The sequence below is a fragment of the Psammomys obesus genome, unplaced genomic scaffold (genome assembly GCF_907164565.1).
Source record: "Psammomys obesus unplaced genomic scaffold, mPsaObe1.curated_primary_1811, whole genome shotgun sequence".
Lineage (NCBI taxonomy): Eukaryota > Metazoa > Chordata > Mammalia > Rodentia > Muridae > Psammomys > Psammomys obesus.
The window spans coordinates 12,980,417-13,003,360 of NW_026596117.1; the positions used below are offsets into that span (position 1 = coordinate 12,980,417).

The 22,944-nt window shown below is 42.8% G+C and overlaps 1 protein-coding gene across 1 annotated transcript in view; it reads right to left on the bottom strand.

Moving 5' to 3' along the window:
* Positions 1–459: 459 nt before the first annotated feature.
* Positions 460–22,944, bottom strand: part of Spata18 (spermatogenesis associated 18) — a 28,263-nt gene continuing 5,778 nt past the window's right edge. The window contains exons 2-13 of the mRNA XM_055629332.1: positions 20,990–21,095; positions 20,747–20,850; positions 18,925–19,034; positions 14,146–14,241; positions 12,429–12,653; positions 10,582–10,957; positions 9,133–9,291; positions 7,602–7,777; positions 4,966–5,089; positions 3,484–3,567; positions 1,302–1,347; positions 460–1,005 (exon numbers count right to left, since the gene is read on the bottom strand). Of these exons, the coding sequence (XP_055485307.1) occupies positions 998–1,005; positions 1,302–1,347; positions 3,484–3,567; positions 4,966–5,089; positions 7,602–7,777; positions 9,133–9,291; positions 10,582–10,957; positions 12,429–12,653; positions 14,146–14,241; positions 18,925–19,034; positions 20,747–20,850; positions 20,990–21,095 (1,614 nt within the window). The 3' untranslated portion in view covers positions 460–997. The remainder of the gene's footprint in view (positions 1,006–1,301; positions 1,348–3,483; positions 3,568–4,965; positions 5,090–7,601; positions 7,778–9,132; positions 9,292–10,581; positions 10,958–12,428; positions 12,654–14,145; positions 14,242–18,924; positions 19,035–20,746; positions 20,851–20,989; positions 21,096–22,944) is intronic.

The following is a 22,944-nucleotide window of genomic DNA, read 5'->3' on the forward strand; positions in this document are numbered from 1 at the left end:
ATTTGAAACATTCCTGGTTATGAGACAACTGCTCTGAAGAAAACACTCCCACATGCCTCGATTCTGGTTCATCTTTTATTACTCAACATTAGTCTATCTGTAGTATGTTGCCAGTATACAAGTTGTTTAGTTTGTTAATTGATTAAGCTTGACTGTTAATTAATATTGACTGAGTTCACTAATTGATCGTGTATCTTATAAGAAAAGGTGTAAAGGGGAAAAAATATGAGGGATTTAGATCTCAGATGCTGGAAGCTACAGCTTCCAAATATGAACTGATTAAGTGGCACCTGTACACAAAAAAAGAGAGAAAGAAAGAATGAAAGGAAGGAAGAAGGAAGGAACGAAGGAAGGAAGGAAGCAAGGAAGAGAAAATAGAAAACAGAAAATGCAGAAGCTTTGACAAAAAGAGAAGCAAGCTAACTAATTCTGCCCTTTTAAATTAATGTCTTACCACAGTCTCCATTTACCCTGAAGTAAGTGGCACTGGGGTGAGTTTCCCAGCCTGAAACTAAGGCTGCCTTTGAAACTTTATAAGGGGATTAGAACACCCAACTATGGTCTCTGGAAGCTAAAAGCTGACAATAGCAGCATTTATGACTGATCTATAAACTAAGATCACTTGTCCTTTCTTTGGGACTCAGCTGGGTAATGACTTCTGTTTTCACTCGTAGAGTTTCTGTGAAAGAGTCTAGTAGTTTGGGAGGGAAGTCTGTATCTTTGTAATGGACTATGTTCAAATGAATATGATCCTATCTGCCTATATAATCTTTTTATGAAATTAATGGGATTTGCTCCTATAAAATGGAATGGAACTGCTATGTACCTAGAGTTACAAAGGCACTGAACCAAAGCATTTAACTCTGTGCAGAGTGAGACACAAAATTGCCATTTCATTTCATGTTAAGAGGTCGGAGGCAGACAGGGCAGGTGGGTGGAAGCCCTGAGGAAGTTGGCTGTTCCAATGGACCATGGCGAACAAACGTGGCTGGTGATCTTAATACCCTAGGGAGAGAAACAAACAGATCATTGCCATGATCACTATTTTTGCACATTATTCAGAAGTACCTAAGTGAAAAGGGATGGCCAATCTTGGGTCAAAGCAGTTAAATCTCTCCATGGAGGTTGCTCTTTCTGTAACCTATGAGACCAGCCCAGGCACCATCAAGGAGAGGGCCCAGAAATGAAATGAATAGTGTGAATTGGGGAGGAAAGATAGTCCCCAAGACTAAACATGTGGCATGCTCCAGAAGATATTTTAAAAAACAGAAAACTCTCTCCATCTTAACTATCCCACTTACTTGACACTGTACATCTTATTGGAGACGGACTCCGACTTCGAGATATCTGAAAATATAAAAGAACAACGCGAATTATACAGTATACAGAGTTCAGAAGATGGCTTGCTTGGACATGGTTAATCTTAAAACCAGCCAGGTAGCTGCTCTGGGGCACTGACCAGCATGAGTCTTCCTAAGCTTCTTAAGTAAATGCACATCTATAATTTGGTTTAAATTATGTTGTTGACTGGAAGTTGGGTTCAATGGCTTAAGAGGAAAGAAAGTTTTAACACAGTTAACTAATCAGAGCTAAAGTGATGACATAAGCTCAAAGACTGTATAAATGTTTTCATGTGTCCAATTTCTGCCCTCTACAGGAAGAGCCCTGAACATCAACAAAGGAAGAATGTCCAAATCTCACCTGCACTAAGCAGAAACTAGCACACTGGCAGTTCAAGTCTGACACGAGCTACAAGCCTCTTTCCTATCCTGAACGCTCAAACATGTTCAAAGGACACTGTCCAGGGTGGAGTCTGTTCTGTGGAAATCAAGGCCTTAGTTAAACCCAAAAAAAAAAGACCAACTGAAGTATTTACATTTCATCTTGTAGGCTCCTAGCTTTGTTGAAGGAGGAGACAGATGAGCAGAGAAGGGAAGCTGGCTCAGTTTCATCTTTGAGAACATAGTTGATGTCCTCACCTACACTTGAAGCTACGTTGTTCTCTGATAAGAGAGGTGGGCTCAGACATGTCTGAGGACTCAGTGCGGGGGACACTCCCCTTGAATAAAACTTCCACTGAGAGTAGAGAGTTCAAGCCTCCAGGGCCTAGAGAACCATCTCCTAATACTATTCTGAAAACTGCTCTGTCCTCTGATTCATGGTTTCCTCTTGGGATAGGGAGACATCCATCATGATGCTCCCCAGGTTCTTTTTAGTCATCAGGTCACTAAATGCATGACCTCTTTTTTTTAACCTACTGTACTTTCTTATTCCTGAATAGAGGTGATTAAGTTTTGCAAAATCCCCAAGATCAAAAGGACTGTGCCCATTTTGTGGGTTTTTTTTCCCACTTCCCTAGCATTTCTTATATTCTTATGTGATTTTCTTCCTGTGTGACATTTGTCCATTCTAAAAAGCCAAATCAAATACCAACTTCCATTCCCACACATTGTAGACCATATCACATCAAGTCAACCCATGGATCTCTCAACTTGATCTGCGCCGTCATCAGCCACCTAAGTCGTTCAAATTCCATTAATCTTCCTACATGGTGACTCACTCAGGGAGAACACCGCCGTCGGTCATTTTGCGTCCCTCCCACATCTGGCTTTTGAGCTGTGTTTGAGGAGGAGCCCATTGGAAGACTGGCGGATGCTTGCTAAAGTCAGTGAAGATGGTCGGTCTGAGTAACTAACAGGGATGTTCTCCTTGGTTTTGCAGAGGAAGCTCTGAATTGCCAGGGACAGTGGTGAGATGTGGGGGTTGCCGCCTGTAGTTCTCTTTGAGAACAAGGCCAAATGCACACATAAAAGAACCTCCGTTTGAAGGACTAGTAGATATGAGTCTTGGTCCAGCCCCTACATTCAACAGATGTTGACTAAATGTTATTTGGTAAGTAATGAACAGGGTTCAATCATGTGGTGTTTTACGGCTGCAAATACTAAGTCTTCAGAAAGATTTTTATGTTTTTTTTTTTTCTAATTCAAATAGAAGTTTGAAGGACTAATATGCAAAGAAACAAATATTGTCTTTCCTACTTTGAATTTGGGGACAAATTAATGTTTTAACTGCCCTTTAGGAAGCATTTCAATCTGGGATCATTCTGTGATTCCTCCAAATCCATGTACTAATTTCTAAAAAAAAAAACCCAGGGACCTGTGTTCAGATCTGTGACTTGAATGTCCCATGTCTACATGTCCAACTGTCTAACACCTGTTGAGGATAAAAAGAATAAAACTAGTAAATTAGAAAAGCCTGTTATTCCTTGAAATAACTATAAAAAATTGAAAAAAAAAAACAAACACTTCATTTCTTTCTAGAATGCTAAATTTCTTAGCCATAATGGTGTTGAAAAAAAAAATCACTAGGGGTTTATGTCAAGGCAACAATTTCTTTTTCTACCTATATATTTTTAATTATCCCTTTCATGGGAAAGTATCATTGTAGGAGGTTTTCTGCTAGAATGGTCAGATAAACATGTACCGTGTTTAGTCCAATGCGGGTACGAGGACAGATGGGACTTAAACTCCTGCTACGGCACCGAGTTACAGGTCGCACAGAGCTCCACTGTGAAAAGAAAAAAAAAGATGGAGAGAGACTCATGAGCTCGTGAAAGCAGATGCGGCTTGCCACAGCTTTACTGACAAGGCATCACTTTTCCCTTGTCGCCTGTGTGAGCGACCCTTCTACTGTTTCCTGCAGCACCCAGTATTTGACAGTAAAATCCCATTATAATGAACTTGAGTGAATTCGCATTCCGGTGCTCAGGGAAGGGTTTCTCATTAAACACAATAAAAGGCCTCTGCTGGCTAGTTACAGAGGCAATATGAAGAGAATTCTACACCCAGTTAATAGTAGAAGTGTGTCAATAATTCATTAAATAGTTAATAATTAATTGCGTGCCAATAAAAATGGGCAAATGTGGGTGAGGTACTCGATGAAACAAGAAATAAATAGGCAGTAACTATCTGGCTTGAGCATAAAAATTGTGGCCAAGTTCCCTCCCTCCCTTCCAAACTGCACTCCATTTGTAAAAATTTCCAAACAGAGGACTATAAGGACAAGAATCCCGTCTTATGAAAAAAATGCACAATAGAGCATGTGTATTGTCAGATAGAAAAAAAATCCAATTGTGATAGGCTCGAGCTTTTGAAGCATAAAGCTTTTTATGAAGATAGTTTTCACTACAATGGGATTTTGCTTGTAAAACAAAAAAAAAAATCCTAAAATTAAAAAAAAAAAATTACTGCTCTATTCCCATACTATGTGGAGCCTCAAAGTACCTCTCTGCTACCCAGTATGCTCTAGACCAAGAGGATCCTTTCAGAATACAACTAATTCTCTCTAGGAAAGGCTCAAGTAAATCCTACATCACGGAATATGAGGATCCAAGGTCCTTGTGGCCAAAAATCCCAGCATACAAATCCCTCCCCCCATTCTCACACATGCTTGCATGCACATACACACACATGAACACACACACTCCAAAGACTCCAATCTGGAAGGCTGTTCAGTTTTTCAAGATGTTCAAACATCTATAACCAAGAGCTGTAAGAAGCACCCTTCCAAAGCCAAATAGCTCCTTTCTCTCCATTTTCTCTGTCCCATTTTCTCCCATCCTCCCCTTCCCTACATATCATACCAAGGAGAAAAAAACAGGATACATGCATAATTTCCCTCAAGTGGAGAATTAGGAATTTCAAACTATCTCCAAGATAGAGGAGATAAATGAGTCATGGCTAGCACCATCCTCAGACAGAACAGCAGCAATGAAATCACTGCAAGGGAATTACAAAGAATTGTGGGAGAGTACAGAAACAGGCAGCTATTCCCCCTTCTCCTTTGTATGAAATCTTATGAAATAAGTCTATCAACTTCTTTTATAGAATCTTTGGGTTTATAAATGTTCTCGAACTTGTAAATCAAACATGGGGGATGAATTGTCACTATGCAAGGCCACCGTACAAAAGCCCCTCTCTTGGTGACAGCTTCTCCCTTCATAACGACACAGTCATTCTCCATGAGAGCAGGCCACACGTGATAAAAGACCAAGGGAGCCGTGAAATCCGAATCGTAGCTGCGGCGGTACCTGTGGGAATACACAAGAGAACGAAGATCGTAAGAACTGTTCTTCCATACTCTGGATCAAACCCAGAGCTGTGCATCTTGTAAACACACTCTACCACTGTGCTCTGGCCACTAGCAGGAAGTTAGTGCTTTGTAGCCTAAGTAGGGGAAACCCATTGAAACATTCATTTTGACTAGGCTTAGAACTAAACAGTGATTGTGATTCTCAGTCTGTGCTTAAAGAGATGGGCATGTGCTCTCCTGCTGTCCTATTTCTCATGCTGGGCAATATTTCTCATGCTGTGTCTGTGGACAAAACAAAAGAAAACCAGGAGAAGGTTTACACAGGTTGAAATGTGACTCAGTGGTCATATCCAAAGAGTACTAATTAACAGAACAATGCGTATCTAAATGAACATGTGGGGAACTCTCTTTCTCTCTCGATTTTTTTATGTATATGGATATTTTTGTTGCATGCATGCCTGGGCTCTATGTCCATTCAGTGCCTGGGGATGTCAGATCACATGAAGCTAGAGTTACAGAGAGTTTTGAGGTGACGGGAATTGAACCTGGGTCCTTCGGAAGACCAGCTAGTACTATTAACCACTGAGTCATCTCTTCAGCCCTCTCTGTCAATATGGCAACAAGTCAACATATTTGTCAGTGACTTGGTTAAAATATAGAAAAATTACTCAAAGGCAAGCAGAAAAGAAAAAAAAAAACCACCAGATGACAGTAACCATTAAGATAGCTCAGTAGGCTGGAGCAATAATCTAGAAGAAAATATGCAGTGTGAATCTCCATGAGGACCTCTGTATTCATGACTGTCCCCTTGTGTCCACAGGGAATGTGGAGTGTGGAAAGTATGTTAAGCATAAAAACAGAGGAAATATATGATCTAGTCAACGCACAAACAGCAAAAAATAATAGCAAGCTTAGTTTTACCTGAAATTAGCTAATGGTGTCCTAAGGCTAATTAAAAAAAAAAAAAAAAAAAAAAAAAAAAAAAAAAAAAAAAAAAAAAAACCTTCTATAACTTAGTTAATATCATAGATAGGGACAACTCAGGATGAAGAGGTGCTGGTCCCTCTCTGCTGCCCACTTTAGCCCAGGTACCTACACCCAATTCTTTGACTCTTCCGATAAAAGGAAACCTCAGCTGAGTGTGGTGCCAGGCCAAGGAGCAGAGCAATTTGTGAAGGAGTCTCCAGCCCACTTCACAGGAAAAACCATGACGCATGAGGCCAAGGAAAGGGTCTCAGTGATGGCTTCCTGGGAAAGGGAGCCAAGTACTAAAGGCTTTGGTGCGTTCTGTGACTCCCTAAAGCACAGTACCCTAAACCACAGGGGATCTCTTCAGGACCCAGCACACACCATGACTGGCAGATGTCCACATAACATATAAAATGGTCTCATAGTCTGGGTTGTGTGGTGAATATATGTAATTCTAACACAAGAGAGGCTGAGGCAGAAGGGTTGAGTTTAAAGTCCGTGTGACCTAAGTAATGAGCTCCAAGCTGGTTTGAGTTACACAGTAAGATTGTCTATAAATAAATATAACATATATACATACATAGATATGTAATGTTGTTACATTTTTATATAACCTAGGGGCCTCCTCCTGCATACTTTAAGTCACATTTAGATTACTTACAATACCTGATGCAATGTAAATAGAATATGACAATTACTATTCTGTATTATGTAAGGAATGACAAGAAAAATGGTTTATACATGTTCAAATTTTTCCCTAATATTTTCAACTCCTGAATTGTTGACTCAACAGATAGGGACCCTGTTGTGGGTTATTAATATTTATAACTGATTTATCTTTTAGTTAGGCAGCAGTTATTCCTAAAGCAGCTGTATACCCAAATCACCACACAGAGACTAGAATTTATTTAATTAGCCTAGAGCACAATGCTGGGCAATAGTTATTCCATCCCATCCTAAACCTCCAAGCCTGCATAGTTTCCTACCATTCAGATTCCACCCATTATATTTGCTTTTAGTCATATCTTAGGTCTGGTTCATCTCTCCTCATGGTTTGAAGTCCTGTCCTGCCAATCTCTCTCTCCTACTCCCACTCACTTCCTTTCTCCCCTCCGAACCACCCTATTGTCTCCATTATACAGCACTGTGGCTGGTTGTTTAATTGACAATTACAGAGAACAAATGGTGGCCTGTTTACACAAACTTGAGACAGGTGATGCTTAGAATAAGCATCACAATGCAATGTCTGGATTGAAACCAGATAGTGGAGTAGAGAAATCAGCAATTGAATGAACAAGGGTAAATTGTATACATTCCATAAGAACAGTATACCAAGAGGACTTCTAGACACAGAAGGACAACAATAGGATCAAAGTCAGTCGTAGTTAGGAATTCTAGCTTCAACTACCCAACCACTGGGCACACAAACCAGTAAGTTTCCTCTGGTTAAAGGCATGTGATGGAAATGCCCAACAGTGGTCCACAAAACATGCAGACTACACGAACCAAAATGGGTGACCAACTGCTCCTGTGCCTCTTACTTGCAATCATTAAAGACTTCTCCATCTGCCCCAAATGCAATGTCGAGGGGTGGTTCCAAGGACTGCATCGCAAAGGCTATGCAGCAGATCTCCTGGATGAAGTCAGTGAGGAGGCAGAAGTCAACTTCAGGGGGGAATGAGATCTTAGGGTTGACGTTCATGGCACGGATCACATCCTGGAAAACAAAAGGCGGCATCAGTTGGCTGCCAAAATGTGACAAGAAGCTCCAGCTTCCACAAGATCCCAACATCATCTGTGACTGAAGGGAGGTGGGAAAGAAGATGTGAGTGAAGGAAGATACATCAATCCAGAAAGGGGCAGATGTGCTGCAGGAGGAGGGTGTTGAGCTCACTAGGAGAGAAAGATGAGAGAAGACAGCAGAAATGACAAACAAACAGCAAGAAAACCCTCTCCTAAAAAAACTAAAGGAAGAGGCTCAAAGTGTGTATTTATTAGTTCATGGGGGTGTTCATATACACGTGCAGGTATGTGTGGAGCCCAGAGATTAACGAAGGATGTCTCCCTGTATCGTTCAATCTTGGTTTTTTTAAGACAGGGTCTCCCCCTGAACTTGGAGCACACTGATTTAGGGAGGCTAGCAGGCCAACCAAAGAGTCCCAAAGATCTGCCTGTCCCTCATTCCTCGTGCTGTGATGTATACCACCTCACCCACGTTTTCTGTCTGTGCCTGGGATATTTGTGCTTTTTTTTTTTTTTATAGAAGGCATTCTACAATTGAGTTATCTTCCTCTCCTCACTTTCCTTTTGTGAGTACATGTATGAGACACCTGCCACTTACTAGACACTTATTAAGTGTTAACTATGCACCAAGTCTTGTTCAAGACAAATGGCTTGCCTCCTTTCAGAGAACCTCTCCCAGCCACTCTGTACAACAATCATCTCTGATGTTCCCTTTTAGAGATTAGAAAACCAGAGCCCTGGAAGTTTAAATTAATGTGGAAGGCAGCCATTTGGCAAAGTCGAGGTCAAACATGAGCCGCCCTTGCTCTTAATAAGGTAGTTCAGAGAGATGGAGAGATTGTTCAGCGCTGGGTGCTCTTCCAGAGGGCCTGGGTTCAATTTCCAGCACCCACATAAATTCAGGGTGGGCATGGCAGTCCAACTGCCTCGGCACTAAAGAGGCAGAAACTGGAGATTCCCTGGGCAACCTGGGTAGCTAAAGTACCCCAACCAGGAAGCTCAAATTCAACAAGAGACCTTGCCTTAGTAGTTAAAATGGAAGGTGATCAAAGAACATGCCCGGTGTCAACCTCTGGCCTTCACAGATGTGTGCCCACCCTCACAGACACATGTAACACACATGACACATACCACACTTGCATACACATGCAAAAGAGAAACGCAGCCAATAGAGACCAGTGTTTCAGGATAAATTGAATGTTTCTCTCCTCCATCACATTCACGTGACAACAAATACACAGATGGATTCTCGAGTTCTCAGTGTTCGGTACGTTACATTCGGTATGTCACCGGCCACATGCTACTCCTCACAGGAGACCCCAAACTTACATTAACACTGCTCTGAGAGTCATATAGATCAAGATGACAAACGATATAGTCAGAGACTGAGTTCTCAAAGTCATTCGGGCCCACATGCGATGGTGTTAGCATCTTCCTGACTCGGATCTTGAAATGCCTGAATGCCATTTTAGCTACATGAAATGCCTCCTGCACATAAAAACACAACAAGTTTATCTGATGAGAGGAGATTTAAAAAAAAAAATCCAAAGAAAGGAATCGAGAAGAATTCAAATTGCACCGTGATACCAGTGTTCAGATAACTAAACATGGTTGGCTAAACATAGTTTTGACCTGTGAGATAATATGACTCTCGATTTTAAAAAGTATGTAGAAATATACATGATAACCCACTGATTTTAAGACAAGTGGGCGTTGTGTTGGCAACTCTGAGTGTCAAAATGTACAGTGCAGACCCAAGGATGGAAGTCCTGTGCTGTGGGTCCACAGCAACGCCGTGGTACCGGCCAAGGTTAAGAGAAAACAGTTGGTCCCAGATTTCTTTTACAAACTCGGTAAGCCTTTGTCTTACACAGCATTTACTGGCAGGACCTGGTTTTCCAAGAAAGGCGTGTTCTCGAAGCTTATACAGCTTTGACTAAACCAGGAAGTGACTTAGTTACATAAACCAGGGCCCGTTAACCTTCTTAGAAAGAGCCAAACGGTAAATGCTTTAGACTTCACTGGCTGCCATCTCTGTCACTGATTTTTTTTTTTTATCGTGCCCCTTTGAAAACATAAAAGCATCCTTCATTCTCAGTTCTTATGCAGTGTTTTAGGAACAAGGCAGATGTGACCCATACACATTTGTTGACTGTTGGCATGAACAGATGCGGGATTTCTAGAATTAACATTTTTCTCTCACGTGAACGTGTTTCTTCGTGCTTACTCTTATAATGGGATCTCAAGGTGGCATTCAGCCATAGGACAAGGATTATATTTACATATCTTTTACAGTACTCAAATAGCTGACACATTGGTCGCTTCAGTAACTCATAAATAACTTAAGCAGAAGAGAGTTAACCTGTCCTCTAGTTTTCTAACACTGGCAGAACAGCAACAAGTAATAATCATTTACAGCAATAACCCTACTGTGTGTGCTCATGGGGTCATATGCCGAAAAAGGCGTGGTTTCAGTCCATTTAACATGCACACATTTGAGATAGTCGTGTGTTGAATGACAGGCACCGCAGCAAATGTCTGATCAACATAAATGTTAATATATGTGATATGTCTATGGTCATGAAAAACAAAGAGCTCCCAAATACATATGATGACAGCATGGGAGGGAAGATGGGGGAGACGGGGAACGGGTCGGGAGACTAAAATCCCCCTCCACATTGACTTGAGGATGCACCAGCTTCTTAAGGCTGCACAATTCACTTGGTGATTTCCCACCGTCCCAAGGGTCTCAAGTCCAGCTGCAGATACCGCATTTACCACTGTGGCGATGTAAATGATCCTCTGGACGGTCTCAGCCCTGTCGATGCAACGCCTCAGCAAGCACTGCGCGTCCAGACGGGCCTGGGAATAGGCATCGCTGAATCGGGACAGGAGAGCAGCTTTGCGAGCCAAGCTGGACGTTTTGGCCCGGTTTGGGGATGGGCTTCTGGCCTTGACCACGTCGGTGCAGGGGCTGTTGGACCTGCTGTGGCTGTGGCTGCGGCTGCGGCTGTGGGTGCGGCTGTGGGCGCGGCTATGGCCACGGCTGCGGCTCCGGCTGTGGCTGCCGCTGCGGCTCTGGGTGCGGCTGTGGCTGCGGCTGTGGTGGTTGCTGCAGTGGCGGTTAGGGCTAGGAGACCGGCTAAAGGCTGGCCTGCGGGTGAGCAAGAATAAGCAGGGCAAGACTGATTCACTCTTTCCTCGTTCCTGAACTTCCTGAACTCTGATTCTTCTCCCAACACACTTCACAAACGGCACACTAGCTCCACACGACCTCTCACACATGGGTGGGGGTAGGAGCCTGCAGGGATGGCCTTTCGCCTTTGGAAGGCAAGGGGAGGCATTTTTGTCTCCAGCCTTTTCATCATGAGCACCTCAATTTACATCTTAGTCAGCCTGTAGCTCCCACTTTGACTGATGGTCATTGTGTCACAAAGGGAGAACCAGACACCTTCAAGGACCATCTGGGGGTCACTCTGCCAACAAGGGCCACAGTTAGAACACAAGTCAGATGTTGGAGTTCCTTAAACACAGCATCCAAGTATTTCCAGGATGTTGTGATTAAAACTGGACTGTTCTCAAGAGCAAACTAAACTGTTAGGCTATCAGACCAGCCAGCCCCACACGGAAGCCCTAGAGAAGGAGCTATGCAAACAACAGGCAAAGCGGTGAGCTAATCAATCAGTCATCAGACTTTGTGGAGAATGCCACCTCCCTTCCTGGTGTTGCCAATTCCCACGGTGCAAATAATCCTACCATACTCACTGGCCGTTATACCAGTCAGTATCAGTACATAATAGAGGAAAGCCTCCACAAATGAGGGACTCGGGAAACGCCTAAGGGATGGTCAGGGGCCAGTGCTTCAATAACCTCAATTAGGAGAAGCCGTAGGGGTGAGGGTACTAGAGCAAGAAAAGAAATGCAGAGTTGGAGACACATCTGCCTTGTCTTCACCTAACACCTAACTCATCGACCCCACCTGCCACGTTGAAAGGGAGGGATCTCATGAAAACTACCTACACAGGAACATCAACAGAGTACAGAGAAAAAGAAGAAATGCCAGCCGGGGGGTGGGAGGGGGGCTCACGCCTGCAATCCCACCAGCCAAGATGCTGAGGCAGGAGGGTTGAAATCTCAAGCCAATCCTGACTGTAATAGTGAGCTGCAGGCCAATCACGGCTACAAAATGAGACTCTGTCTCAAGAAAGCAAAACAAAACAAAAACAGCAAACAGACAAACAAACAATAACAACAACAAAAAATACAAACAAAAAAAAATGCAGCGCAGTAAATGCACAATGGTCTCCAATCACTGGACTCCTAGGCTTCCGGGGACAGATCTTCTCTTATGGAACCTTTTTTCAACTTGTACTGTTCATCAAAGAGCCAGCTCACACACGCCTGGTTTCAAGGCCAAGACACCTGTTTCCTAGCTCTCAGCTATTTTTCCTGGAGAGAAAGATAAGAGTTCAAGAAAATCACCCCTGTACGAACTGAAGCTTCCCAGGCCATCGGGGTTTTGATTTTACCCTGTCACCCTCTCCCACTGTCCAGCCTTTTACCACTAGCTCAGTAAGAGACAAAAACAAAAGGCAAATGAAAGGATCTGTGAGAGTTTGTCAGACCTGCTCTGGACACTGGATTTTTCAGCAGACAAGACAGCTATCTCATCCTTCAGATTTTGCAGATGTTTCTCATAGTCGGAGATCACCTCTTGGCTCCGTACATCTGGGACCCGTGGCTCTGATTTCCATTTGTTTGAAGGTCGACGCTCAGATTTTGTGGCCTCAGAGAGTCGGCGCTCTATTTGTCTGTGGCGGGCATCCTCCTGGGCTTGAAGAGATTTAAGCCTAACAACAATGAAGAGACAGGAGTGAAAAGGAAAGGAAATAGAAGAGAAGGGGGGGATAAATTTTTAGGAGGTAGAGAGGGGAATAGAAGAAAAGGGAGTGCAATTGGCACCACTCACATGCCATTATTACATAGAGAAACTCTCAAGGTTTAGAGTTCACAAGGCTAAGACTATTGTATGTGAAATGCATACAATAAGCAAAGAACAAGAGATCTGACCCACTTCTACAGCTTACAGGGGGGAGGCTTTCTGAAGAAAGGCTATTTACGTGAATCCCCTGAGAACAGTAGAGTGTTTTACAACTAGACTCATCTTTACTAATCAAAACTCCCACGTGGTATAATCCCCTACCCTCACTAGTTCATCTCTTGAACAGACAGAGTATGAAGAAAGACCCTGCAAAGCTGGCTGGAGACAGGGACTTCTGAAAATAATGAAGCACAAAAATAAAATTAAAAAAATGTTAGAAATAAAATGGGCATCCTCATTAAGATCTAAAGAGGGCTAGACACTATAAAACAGAAGCAAAAGCCCCTAGGACCTGCGGTGATGAAGATGACAACAGTGGAAGAGGAAAAGATGAATGGTTGGTCAGGATGTAAAGAAGTCACAAGTGCTGAAGGGCTTAAGGGTGTACTAGGAAGGGGCAGAAGACCACTCTGTCATATCAGCCATGAATCCAAGGTGGTATACCAACCAGGATGGAAGAGATCAACATGAAGCTGGGGTAGAAAGAAGTGGAAAACATGGCAGCACCCTGATACATCTCAGGAGTGTTCTAGAAGGAAACACTACAGCATATGTGAGGGCTAAATTAAGCTAAAAATTTATGTGTGAAAAGTACAAAAGGTGTGTGCATGTATGCGTATAAAATATATTCCCACCTGCTCCTTTGGGTGAAAATAGGGACATAAAAACTAAAAGAAGATAGAGGACCTATCTTCTTTTGTTTCCCTCATTGTTTCCCTCTAGAAACAATCATTAGGAGCTAGTCTAAATTAAAATTTAACAAAAGTTTATCCCAATGTTGCATCCAGGTTAAAAGCTGGTATCCAAATAAACACTCAACATGAAGAAAATTCTAAAAGCAGTTTAAGGTGATGAACCTCTTTGAAAATGACTTCTGTGTTACATTTTGTGTGTGTGTGTGTCGGTGATAGAAGAAAATAATAGAAAATGAAGAGGTGGCTTTCAGAACCATGAAGACTCCATACTGCTCTTCACTCGCTGGAAGAAACAGCAGGTGGAAACAGTACTGCTGGAATGAGGTTTTTAGGGTCCTCAATACTGTGTTGCATTGAAAAAAATTCCTGTAGTCGGTGAAAAATTCTTATGGTGAGAAAAAGAAGAGAAATATTCATGAAAGCACTACTGCCCTTCCTCTTCCTTGGGGAATTCTCATATTGAAATAAGTGACTGAAAAGCAAAGCTCAAGAACTCAGCAGCAGCTGCAGGAATTCGGAGTTGTTTTTTGTTTTGTTTTTCCTTACTGCTTTTTTAGCTGGTTTATCTCTTCCTCTGCCACCATGAGGGATATGGTTGATCTGTTCTTGGTTCCATCAAGACTCTTTCCACTCTCCATCAGACTGTAAGAGAAATCAGTAACTAAAACCAGATTTTTCCAAATGGGCAGACTTTCCAACTTGAGGCATAGATTTTTCTAGGAATCTTCTGACCTGTGTTATAAATTCACCGTAAACAACATCAGACCACATCGCAGACATTGTGACAGACTCGGACAGGAACATGCTAACATCCCTTGTTTAGTCAGAGGCAGAGAAATTACAGAGCTAGTCCTTAAAACGCTGTGGTAACTCTCAGCCTCAGATGATAACGGATAAAGAAGCCTCTATGGTATTGCTCCTTTAAGAGCTGGTCTGTGAAGTTGCTTCCAGAGAGAAGTAACTGAGAGAGAAACACATTCTCCAATGTGGACACCATCAAATACTCCTGGGGAAAGTAAGAAGTGGAAGAAAGCCAGCCCAAGGCCGATATCCCCGTTTCTCTGCTTTGATCCCCCGGAATGTGTGAACTGGCAGCCTTCTGCTGCCACAGGCAGAAAGCTGGCCCTGCGACCATGCGCTCCCTGTCAAGGTGGACTATACGGCCTGAACCACCTTAACTCTCTTATGTTGCTTTTTGCTAGATGCTTGGTCACAGCAATAAGAGGAGTAGCTCATACGCGCCCATATCTTGTGCTTTTTGTGCCACTGATTTTCATCCCTTCCTAAGCACAGTTTTCCAAATAGCTTGGTCAGAATTACCATCCAGAACCCTCTTGACTTTGGTCAAACCACGTCATCTTTCTCTGACTAGAGAATATAAATTTAGTGAGAGAAAGTGAGATGAACAACGTTGGATGGAAGACCAGTGGTTCTCAATGGAGCTTCCCCGATACGGGAAGACATGACAGGTTCGCAGAGTATGGCATCTCTGAGATATCTAGGCTGTTTCATCACAGTAGTCCTGAGGCTAGAGTGTGCAAAGTCTTTTAGTGAAAGACTAACAGGGGGTAAAACATTGGGATGCTGCGGTGATTTAGATCTTAAATGTGTGCCCAGAGCTCAAGTGTTGGCAGGCTTGATGCCTGGGTAGAAAGGCATTGGGAGCATGTCTGGCATACTTGGAAGATACTGGTCACTGAAGCATGGCCTTTAAGGGGTCATGGAGACCCTCTTCATTGCTCACTCACTAGGAAGCCTGAGATTTTACTTCATTGTGCCCTTCCCATCATGATCTTCTGCCTCATCACAGTCCTAGAGTCAAGAGGCCCAGAGACCATCAACTGAACTCTAAAACTGTGAACTCTGAAACTTTTGAGCCAAATTAACCGTCCCTCCCTTTAAGTTATATATCTCAAGCATTTTGTCAGAGCTGTGGACAATCTGACAAGCACAGACCTTTACCTCAACAATGAAGCAGGCTGGGAATGAACAGGATAAAGAATCCCCACCAACCCCACATTTCCCAGGTCACTACCTACATGTGAGCCCACCTCCCACCAGCACTCTACCTGCTGCCTGACAGGACCCTCAAGCTCAGCGTCTCCTCTTCCACTGAGGGCAATTCACACTCGTCTCCTAGTCATACCATAAACTACAAAATACAGTATTCATCTTTCCCCTCAGTGCCTAAAGCAATGCCCATCACACAAATCTTTGTGAAAGAGGAAATACGAAGTGAATGAATAAAAAGGAAATGCCTAAAGTCTAAAAGAATGCTGGGGGAGAAATGTCTTAATAGGGCTGTTGCAGGTTTAAAGGAAATGAATTTGTTCTAATAAAATTGGAGTCTGTTACAGGTTTTAAGGATAAATATCAAAAACTTATTTTTTTAATCAAGAGAGGCCTGAAGAAAATGGAAAGTAGCCAAGAAAATAGAGCCAGAAGAAAAGCACAGACAAAGATGAGGATTTGCTTCCCTGTCCTTACACACAGTTGAGTGTTTGTACAAAACTGTGCACGCAAGGTACATGTACTAACTTCTTGCTTTTGGATGACATAAGAGATAGAGATACATTTTTTAACTAGAAACTGCTTTAGTCAGGTTAATGTACTTTATTTAAATGTTTTGTGATTGGTTTGATGGGTTTGATTCTTTGAGCAAATTTCTGAGATAAAGGACACACTGATGCCATCATTTGGGAGATTTTAAGTAAAAAAGGAAAAAAAAATGGACCAAAGGAATGTTAAAACTAAGCAAAAAGAAACATGAAAGCAAGTATCTCCATGGGAGCGTGAATGCTTCTGGAAAGAAAGCAAGGCATTCAAAAGTGATAAAGTAAATAGGACACATGACATGAAAGGGTGTGTGGGTGTTGTGGGCATGATTCTTACAAATTTCCATCTTTGAAGCATTTTTCTAAAAAAAAAAAAAAAAAAAAAAGCTTTTTTAAGTATGTGCATACACCAATGCAGTGGTTTGAGTAAGAATGGCCCCCATAAGCGCTTGTCTTTGAATGCTTAGTTGTCAGGGAGTGGCACTATTTGGAAGGATTGGGGGTGTGGCCTTGATGAAATAGGTGTGGGCTTGTTGGAGGAAGTGTGTCACTGCAGGTACAAATTGAGCTTTCAAAAGCCCGAGCCAGTCCTAGTGTCTTTCTCTTCCTTCTGCCTGTGGATCCCTTTATAACATCTGCCTGCATGTCATCATGTTCTCCACCATGATGACAATGGACTAAATCTCTGAAACTGTAAACAAACCGCAATTAAATGATTTCCTTTATAAGAGTTGTTGTGGTCATGGTGTCTCTTCACCACAGAACACTGACTAAGACAACCAACTTTTCTGGTCCTGTCACCCCTCAAAAGGCAGTGCCATGAGACTGTACTTACAAAGGAGAGGTAGGAAATCCCAACCCCATCTTTGCTGGCAGACATCCAAACCCAGCCAATTCTCAAAGCTTTTCTTTATAACTAGAGAAATCGGAGAGCCCTTATCATCTTAAGCAGGTGCCAGCTAACATTCCAGAAAACTGAACCAGACAAGCCCCTACTCAGAAGCCACTAGCATAAGACACTAGTGTCCAGAGGGAGCCAAGGCCAGCAAGGACCACAGGCATTACAAGACCCCCAGAGACTCACCTTCAGGATGCCTAAGAATATAGCAAGGGAAGAGTCCCAACAAGGGGCAAACCAGCTGAGAAGGAAAATGGCCCTTGGAATTTAGGCCCTTTGTGTCCACTTGACACAAAGAGGACTTTGATAAACAAGAAAAGGCCATGCCACCTGGAGGTGTCAAATAGAAGAGCCAGGTAATGTGGACTGAAACAGATTAGACTGCTTAAGAGGAGCTCAGCTTTTACGTGTGTACGTTTGGCAGGTACGTGGCTGCTGGGTAGATGTGTTTTCGAGAAAAAGCACACGCAAGTATGTCTGGAGTAAAGTACATCAGAAACTTGACAGAGTGAGCTAACGTGACTTCCACCTTTGCATTTCTTCTTCTCTGTTTTTGAGAAGAAAATTTGTTTTTATTAATCAATTGGGATAAAAGATTTTTGGGAAAAAATTAAATTCCATCAGAGAACAAGACAGAGAGACTCATGCTACTCCAGTCCTGATTTCCTCGCTGTCTGGTCCATGGCAGGAATGAAGCTGAGGCAGATGCTGGCGACTGATTGTTTTGGGTTTTGTGGTTGTTGTTTTAATTAAGCATGTCAAATGGTGTCTCGTATGATCTGTCTACCTTTTTCAGGTTCAGACCCAAAGCCTGAAATTTCTTTGCAGTGTTTCCAGAAGCTTAGCCTGGCTCTGTTATTCCTGTTGCCTGACATTGCCTAACTTTAGATAGATAGATAGATAGATAGATAGATAGATAGATAGATAGATAGATAGATAGATAGTCCAAGATTTAAGTGTTCCCCTAAAAGAGGATAATAGATATATACTTTCTTTAATGGCCAATATTGTTTATCATCTTTATAGGACCTAGGAAATAGTTCATACGCACGGTGGCACATGCCTTTTTGCCCTTAATCCTACCTCTCAGAAGGCAGAGGTAGGTGGATCTCTGTGAATGTGAGGCCAGCCCTGGTCTACATCTTGTCAACAAACAAACAAAACCCAAAAGCCCCTAGGATCTAAGCCTCTGGGCACGCGCATGAGAGCTTTTCTAGATTAGGGTAAACGAAATAGGAAGCATGGGAACCGCCACGCTAGACAGACAGGGAAGGAATACTGACCCTAACAGCCATCACTCTGCCACCAGGCCTCCTCTGCCAGGATGGACTGTATTTCCTCAAACTGAGTCAATATAAACCCATTCTCCCTTAAACTTATTCAGCTGTTCCTTGTCAGATAGTCTGTCTCACAGCACTGAGAAAAGTGACTGCTCTGCCTGTGTTCCTCAGTTTTCCTGTTTGCCTCATCTTTCACCCGCCTTAATCCTTCTCCTTCTGTGTATTCTCTGACAATGAACAGATTGTTATCTAATAATCTTTATTTAAAATGTGTGCTATTGAAGGCTCAACACGGATGGAGTGAAGAACCAAGGATCATAGACTGTGGATATCCAGGCCTCAACTCAGTCGCTAAGTTTCCCCCTCACATCTCCTCCTTCCTCTCCCTCCCGCCCGTTCTCTCTGTCCTCTCTCCCTCCTCTCTCTCTCTCTCACCCTCTCTCTCTTTTCCTCTCTCTCTCTCAAACACACAACTTTACTTATTTGCAAGTGCACACATTTTACATGACCCATTATTCTCTTTCCACACTTAAAAAGTTATTAATTTTAGAACAATTCTGTTTGAAAAAAAGATAACTTGCATTCCTCTTACTCGTCTTGAACCTGGTTTTGTTGATTGTCTGGGTTCAATTCACCATCTGATAGCTGTTCTTCCTGATCCCGGGAAATGCCCACTCTGTTTTTGTCCTTAAACTGTGGGTCCTGGAAAGAGTATATAAAAGTAATATGGACATGGAACATGACATGGCCAAAAACACTGTGCTAAGCAAAAGAAGCTGTACACAAAAGAGCATGGCTCAGTTTTTGTGAACCTCTACCATGGGAACCCTTAATTCAGAAGGACAGAAACCAGAACAGTAGCTGCTCTGAAGGTGGCATAAGGCAGGCTAAGGTCAGGTCATGGGGCACACACACACACACACACACACACACACACGGCACAGTTTATGTATCTGTTCAGAAATGGGTTTTGTGTGTTCCAAACTTAGCTGCTGTGGACTCCACTGCATACAGATTATAACTTGTTTACAAATGAAGACTTTAAAAACATCATCCTAGTAACCAATTGGTTTCCCATAGTGAGGGGAACAAAGACTATTGCTAACAGGAACTCAATGGCAGGCTCTTTGACCTCCCCACCCCCCAAGGGAGGAGCAGTCCTGCTAGGCCACAGAGGAGGACTTTGCAGCCAGTCCTGAAGATACCTGATAAAACAGGGTCAGATGAAAGGGGAGGAGGTCCTCCCATGTCAGTGAACTTGGAAAGGGGCAGGGAGGAGATGAGGGAGGGAGGGTGGGATTGGGAGGGAATGAGGGAGCGGAATACAGCTGGGATACAGAGTTAACAAAATGTAACTAATAAGAAAAATAAAATAAAATTTAAAAAAATTTAAAAATAAAAAAACCTCATCCTATATAATCTCTATACCCAGAATAAAAAGGGTTTAAAGCATACTCCTAATGTCTGCACCCAGAATTAACACCCTCAGGAAGCAAAACTCTGGCCAGCATATGCCCTCAAAAAATACTAACGACAAGTGGCATCTCTAGGTAGAGAGAGATCTTTCCACGTGCCAGGTTCTCTGCAAAGAGAGAGAATTGTTTTCTTTTTGTTTTCAGGATCCTACCATCAGATTGGCAAAATTATTGTCCCCATTTTGGGGAGTAAGTACTCAGAATCATAAAAGTTTACAACTTCCCATGGGATCTGCAGAGTGTGGGTTTCTGTCCAGTTTGGTTCTCACCTAAGCAGAAATCTTTGAGCTCCTGGTTCTTGTTCAGAACATCCCACTTTGACTACTTCCATTTTTATGAGGAATCTATGCAAGCCCATTTAAATATCTGGAAGCAACCATACTCACTGCCATGGTGCACAATATAGCTACACTGTCTCTCTCAAGAGTGCGTGAGTTGGAAGCTTGAGCCCTGGGTGTGACAAAGGGATAAGTAGGGCCTGACGGGAGAAGCCTTTAGATCATGGAAGGTCAGAAGTTCTCACCGGACTCTGGCTAGTTTTCAGTGAAGAAGCAAGCCTGGCTCCTCCCATGTTTTCATTTGCTTCCTGTCCTGCTGTGCAATCACGCTTTCCCACACACTCTTATCAATGAAATGTGTTCCCCTGTGTAGTCTGTACCATGCTGCTTGGGCTTTCAGACTCTAAAAGTGTAAAGTTAATAAACTTACGTGGATATTATCTAGCCCGGGGAGGCTTGCAGCGGCAAGGAAATGTAATGAGATGGACACCTTAATTATGGCACATTATTTTCTTTCCAGTCTGGTTTCTAAATGTCTAACAACTCACACTGACCTAGGAAAGGAACTAGTCCCAGGCCTAGGGGAGGACAGCACTTTGCTTAGTTTTCTGTCTTGGAAGTTCCAGTTTCATTGTGCCGCATCATTATTGGGGATCCCTACCTGCTTGTTCTCCATAAGTTTTATCATGTTTATATTACTGAAAGTGGTCTCCAGCATAGGCAGAAGCCGAGTCTTGATTGTTTCCACGCCTTCATTGTGCCCTCCTAATACAACAAAGAGGGCAGATCAGCACGGTGGGGAAGGGATCTCAGCCAGAGGACACAGAAAGGCATAGAGCAAACGTGACAGGGAGATGGTCTTGGGGTTGGGGGTAGGGGGTGGAGACACAGAAGATGCTCTCGCCTTCTTGAGCTGTCACGGTGAGGATCCCAAAGAGTTGCGCTTGTATTTTGCCAACTTGTTCGATGAGTCCAATGCAATAATTTAGATTCTGATCACAGGAGTTTGTCTGTAAAGCCATAACAGAAGATATAAGTACAATTCCTACAATTCCTAGTTTCTGGTAACCACTGCACATAGACACGAGCCTGTGTCATCCAGAGGCTTACAAGGTTCTGACAGGCACCGTTGGGCACCACCAAAATCTATTCCCCAGGACACATGGCTGGGATTGAGCTGTGTGGCCCATGTGACTCTATGAGTTCAACTCACGGTCTGGGAAATGGTGTGCACCATGACCAGGCCTGGCTGAGCAAGCCTGCTTCTAGATTTCCAAATCTGCCAACTAAATGCAGAGGAAGCAGCGGAAATCTCTAAGGGGGAAAGAGGAGTGTGAACCACAAGACCCCCAAGGTTGTTGACCTGACCAACACTGAAGTGGTAAGTGGCTGAGAAAGCTTTTTTATAGATGTTTAAGCTACTGAGGTTTGGGAAGTTGTTTTCACGGCAATGATTCTACTCAGCAGAATCCTGAAAGAAAGGAAGAAAAAAATCCCCTCATGAACTGAAGAGACTGTTTATACTGCAATATATATTACTGGCTCATTTATGTTTCATCATTCACCTTGTACATAAAATTTATTTATTTTTTTTAGTATGATACGTGCAGAGCTTATGATTCCTCCTTTAACAGAAGAAGATACTGTCCTGGGCATGGGATACAATGGGGAGCAAAACAAAAGGAGGCAGAAAGACTAAGTGGCGTCAAGTCCACTGACCAGCTGCTGTCTTGTAAAGCTGGGAAGGCTTCTGAAGCCTGAGAATAAATTAAGCCCACTTGATGGTTTGGGGGAACAGGTGGCCATACTGGATATGGAATGCTTTCCATGATAAGGATGGAACACTAGAAGGTTATGTGGGGCCTCTTGGTTTATATTCTGCTTTGATCAATATTTAATTATTTAACTCATACCTAAGCCTCAAGCTGAGTCCAATACTGAAAGAATGGACAGAACTTTAAGGAAGCAATAGATTGCATGGGTGTAATTATATAGGTTTATGTCAGGACCAGGCATAAGGGAGCCAACCTTGCTGAATGAGCCTATTTCTCATTTCTTAGGAACATGTATCAAACATACATATCACCCCCATACAGTGGGAGCAACAATACATGGTAGAAAGAAGCTAAACAAACCACACCCAGCTCTTCAAGAAACAGAAGGTAGCTATGAGGTGGTATGTAGCATCAAAAGGAGTCAGGGCTTAGGAATCAGGCAGCCCTGGGTTCAAATCCCATTCTTCACTAATGAGATGAATTGCTTTTAGGAAAGACATTTAAATGAGAACCACTGTATCCTCAGGTTTAGGAAGTAATTGACTTTTCGAGCCAACTAACTCAAGTGTAGATATTAAATCAGAAGCATGTCTGTGGTATCCCACAACCTGCCTGGTGCCCAAGGGAGCCATTTGTGTACACAACACACATATCCAAACAGGATATTTCAAGACATGTTACAACATGCTCAGCTCGCCACACAAAGCATTGCATAAGATGCTTGAATTATAATAGGATCTCATTATCCAATTAGCTCCATCATCTGACAAACAGAGAAAAGATAGCACTTAATGCATTCTGTCCAGAGCAGCGTCTCCAGATTCATTCATTCATAAGCTCCAGACTTCCCAGTCTGTTTAGAGACTTGGGTTGGCAGCCCCCATACAGAAGGGCTTTTTTCTTAAGTTTTTTTTAAATTTATTTTATTTTATGTACATTTGGTGTGACGGGGTCGGATCTCCTGGAACAGGAGTCACTGACAGTTGCGAGCTGCCATGTGGGTGCTGGGAACTGGACCCAGGTCTTCTGGAAGAGCAACCAGAGTTTTTAACCACTGAGCCATCTCTCCAGCCCTGCCAAAGTT